General features: G+C 27.0%; 1 protein-coding gene across 1 annotated transcript; it reads right to left on the reverse strand.

Moving 5' to 3' along the window:
- On the reverse strand, positions 1 to 4,478 carry LOC108726047 (uncharacterized). The gene is made up of 3 exons (XM_018453414.1): positions 4,122 to 4,478; positions 883 to 1,050; positions 1 to 279 (listed from the first exon to the last, which is right to left on the reverse strand). The coding sequence occupies exons 1-3, from the start codon at positions 4,186 to 4,188 to the stop codon at positions 62 to 64; spliced, it is 453 nt and encodes a 150-aa protein (XP_018308916.1). The 5' UTR covers positions 4,189 to 4,478; the 3' UTR covers positions 1 to 61.
- Between the last annotated feature and the right edge of the window lie 386 nt (positions 4,479 to 4,864).

Raw genomic sequence — 4,864 nt, forward strand, 5'->3', positions numbered from 1 at the left:
TCTAATCTCCATTATAGTTTTATAATTAAATCCAACGAATTTGAACATTTTCTAAGAATATCTAATTCCACGAAAACATTAGCAATAGATTGATCAGGATGCATGAAAAAATAAGACGTTGAGACCAAATTCCAGATCCAGGCATTGCCGAATTGCAATAGTCAGTTAAACAGGAGCAAACTTCTTGTCTACCACCAAAGCCACTTCGTTGATAGCACTTGTCTTTATAATTTGATTCATCCCATCCGCATCCTCGAATAACTCGCGTATCTGGTGGTACTGTGTAAGAAATATTAATTTTTTTATCTCAATATATAAATATATAATTAATTTGTTTTATGTTAAATATTATTTCTATATGATAATTGAATCGTTCTTTTAGCATTATAAACGTTTATTGCATTTTACGCAAATGTTTAATTTTCTAATGTTGTATCTTTCAACTATATATGTATTTTGATAAAATTCTTTATATATATAAAAAGTAAATCATTATATAATTTAATTAACACGTTAAGCGCTGTGTCAGTCGCGGTGACTAATCCTAACCAGCGGCGGCGCTACTAAATTTAAAAAATGTTCAAAAATAAACTCATAAAAAATGACATTAGTAATTCTGTAAATATAATATTGAAGTAATAATCTAAGGCATTAAACGAATTAAGCATGATGGTTTTGCATAATTCAATTGGATCACATAATATTTTGTCGAGAGAAATATGGATATGATAGTGAAAATTTAATTCACTCCGGCGTCAATAAATTGACAAGCAATTAAATTTTATATTCAATATAATAATATATATAAATATAATAATATAGATAAATAAATAGTTATTTTAGCATTAATATAATATTAACACATATAGTATTAACACATACAGCCATTGACGCTAAACTCGATGACTTGTGTAATTTTTCGGCACATTGTGTACTTTGCACCATCTTTAAGATCCGAACAATCTATTTTCATGGTTTCTGGAGGAATAAGATCGGCACATTGGCTATTATTGCGGCTGTTACACTGATAACATTGCATAGCATTGCCACCTGTAAAATATAATTAATTTATTTGTATTTTTTTTATTTTTTCATAAGTTCGCATTCATATACGTAAACACGCTTAGATATAATATACTGCATGTAAATATACAGGGTGTCATTAACCGATTAAATCATCCATCGTGAGCAGGTAGAGTGAACCGAACTGAGTCAAAAAGTCCTCTACCATTTTGCAATTTTCGCAATAGTTAACAAGATATTAATTACTAAAAATGGCCGAATATTTTGATCATCAATAATATTTTTCTCAAATACTATCAACTTTACAGAAAAACTGTAAGAGACAAAAATTACTGCCCTACAGTACATCATTAAGAATTTCGCTAGTAAAACATGACATCCACATACGATATCAATCTTCACAAGTTTACTTGTGAACACAGAATCTGGAAATTTTGTGTTCAATTACAACCTCATACAAGCTATCGGAAATAAATTGGAATATAAGACGAAATTCGCCGGATACATTCTAAAATATATGACAAACTAAAGAAAGTATAAAAAATAAATTTAACGAGCGTACTTATGTAATTTGTAGTCATGTTAAAAAAGAAATAACTTAGATTTATATATAATATATGTCGTTAATTTTATATTTTTAATTTTATATACTGAGGATGGCCTAATCTAAGGCCGAAACGTTTATTAATTGTAATTCTGTATGTATTTATTTTAAGACAAGCTTCGCTGAAAAACAACGAGGTATATGCCTTTAATTTCTCCGTTTTTAAATATTGACCACGTATTGTTATTTATAAGTTATATGTATATAAAAAAATACTTAATTGTAGTTCATAATTATTAGATAAATTAAATTCAAAACATTTTTTACAAATAATACGTATTTTAAAGCAACTTTTGATTACATCATAATGATAATGGAAAATTAAAATTTTTGTATATACACACATAAAATTTGATACTAAGAAATTAGGTTTGAAGCCAAAAAAATCACAAATTAAGGAATTAAATAACGGTGATTGTATGTACTATCTTTTGATTCAGTTTGCTCCCTGCAGAGATAGCACACAAATATTTATAAGTCTTATTTTAAATAGTTTGTAAATATTTTTGTGGTCTTAGATTGCATAAATCACAAACATTTATTATAAATATTATGAAATATTATTGTAAATCTTGTAGTGAATGCTATGGAAATACTTAATAAGACATTGTAATTCAAATAAAAAATACTTAATAAAAATATACTCAGGAAAAAATGTTTCATATATAATTATATAGTATATAATTAAAATTACGTAAAATTATATAAAATTATATAAAATGTTCATATATACATAACATGTTTTCCTGGGTATTTATTTATATTTATCATAAATATTACATTAAATATTTAGTCTATCTTTTAATAATATTTCGAATAAAGCTTTCTATGAAATATTATTATAATATATATACGTATAAAAAATATTTATATAATATTTCAAAAAATGAATAATATTAAATATTTATCATAAATATTCTGTGCTATCTGAGCTTGTGATGCTATTTTCTTAAAATTACGCTCAATATTCATTATCAGACAATAAGGTTAAAGATCATAGCAAAGGAGATAATCGAGCACATATAATCGACATTAATTTTATATAATCTTGGCTTTCCGCATATGACATATATTGTACCATAATTTTCATAATAATTAGATTATTTAGGTTTGTATATGTAATTGCGTCTTAAAAGTCATTATGAAAATAGTATATAATTTTGAAGAAAATTGTTTCTAATTGTTTAATTATAAAACAATATTTATCACAAAAATATTATATTTTTTCAGTTACATTTAACTTTCTTATTTAATTACGTATAGTTTAAAGTTATTACTATTATGTAAAACAAAAAGAAGAATAAGGGCGGATTTATAATATGAATTGAGAAATACGGTAGTTTCTCAGCGCTAAGCCAAGCGCAAGGACACTACCGTGGTTCCTTTACGCGAGTATAATATACATTATAACATAAATATACCTAATATAAAAAATATCGGGCTTACAAGAATAATCATTATATGCAGAAATAATTATATTACATTAATTAATTAATCAATCATCACTATATATGCATAGATAGTTCAGCAAGTCTTTAATTATATTACGCTGTAGAAAAATCAATAGTCGTGTCAACTATGGATACGTTCGGATATTCATTGCCAGTACTGAAAATTTATACCATACGTTACGTGCACAGATTTTTAGCACTATAGCAATGAAGCTCAGAACGCAGCCGATGTCACCTTGAAAAGATGTATTCAGTAAGATCATCTATATAAATAGAAACTTTGATTTTTTTAATTTGATCTCCAAACGAGCGTATCCATTAAAGATGAAAAGGGTTGCAATCACGAAATATCATTTAAAAAATTTATAATGCAGTGTAAAAAAGTTACAGTTTGTTGTTAGCGATTTTATAAACGTTTTTTATGGCCCGTATTCAGAAAGCGCTTACAACGGTTAGTACGCTAACATACTATACTTTACGTTACGATTATTATAGAATTTCAAAGATAAAAGCGTGCTTTTATCTCTGAAAAGCGGATGTTCTGAATACGAGCCTTTGTGTCAAATTTACAAGCTAAATTACAAATATTGACTTAACAAATAAATTAAAAAATCTTGCAACAACAATTTTATGATTAATAATTAATGTTTGTTAGTAAAAGCATTATTATTAATTGTATTATGTTAATGCAAAATTAATTAAAAATATTTTATTTTAAATTTTTCGAAGAAACAAAAAATAAAAAGTTTAAACATTTTGCGGTGTAGTACAGTAATTTTGGAGATATTAGAAGAAGATTTTGGTCATGTTGATTTTGGCTAAAAAGATATTTTATTCTATAAACTTTAGATTATAGACAAAAGAATTCATTATATTTTGTTACTTAATAACATTTTTCGAGGAGAAACGAATTGACATCAGACGTTTATAAATAATATTCTCTATTAATAACATTTTTAAATAATTAGCAATACATCTCGAACCCAGATAAGAAAACAAAATTACAAAACTTTACATTTTCAAACTTTCATCCCATGACTTACCGTTGCAGCACAAAAACAAAATGATGCTGCATAGAGTTACAAATCTTGGTCTAAAGACTTTGTTCATCTTTCTTCGCTTCTTCTCCTTAGAACGATTGATGAATAAATAGTCACTGAAAAGCTTCACTAATGTATAACAAAATACTGCAGTGCTCACAAAACTAATAAATACAAATATAAGGGAATAGAAAAATAAACAAGAGGGTTGAAAAACAGTCAGAGAATGATGGAAAAACAAGAAATACGAAAACAAGTAAAAAGAAAGAGAAAAGAAGAATCACGAATTGAAAAAACTGAGCACTATTAATGTACAGCGCTAGCGTAGCGCAAGCCCACTAACTCCACATCGGCGTTGTACAGTGCTATTGAACGAATAAATGATTACGACTAAGAGAAGGGGAGCAAGGCGAATATATTGAGGTGACTGTCGGTGGGAGAAGAATATGGTGAGTAAACGACTTATATTTACAAATAACTCCAAAACACACACCGATCAATTTTCTTCACTAAATGAAATTTTTTACTTGGATTCGTACTTATAATTATTCCTATGATACATATTTCGTAGCACTTCGCAATCAATATTACAATTTATGCGTTGAGAACAATTACCACATTGAAAAAAAGGATTGGTTGCTGCAGTAAATTAGATAGTAAATATGGCATAGTATTTTTAATTGGCTGCAGCAGCCAATTTTTGGTTGCATTAGCCTATCGAAATCCTATACTGACATTATGGATAG

Source organism: Mycetomoellerius zeteki, unplaced genomic scaffold, assembly GCF_001594055.1.
Source record: "Mycetomoellerius zeteki isolate Tzet28-1 unplaced genomic scaffold, Tzet1.0 scaffold38, whole genome shotgun sequence".
In the NCBI taxonomy this organism is placed as follows: domain Eukaryota; kingdom Metazoa; phylum Arthropoda; class Insecta; order Hymenoptera; family Formicidae; genus Mycetomoellerius; species Mycetomoellerius zeteki.

Excerpts from the sequence above, each read along its gene's own strand:
- LOC108726047 (XM_018453414.1), bottom strand. The coding sequence starts at position 4,188 with ATGAACAAAGTCTTTAGACCAAGATTTGTAACTCTATGCAGCATCATT. Across the intron at positions 1,051-4,121 it reads TTTGTTTTTGTGCTGCAACG|GTGGCAATGCTATGCAATGT; the intron begins GTAAGTCATGGG and ends TATATTTTACAG. Across the intron at positions 280-882 it reads CGAGTTTAGCGTCAATGGCT|TACCACCAGATACGCGAGTT; the intron begins GTATGTGTTAAT and ends TTTCTTACACAG.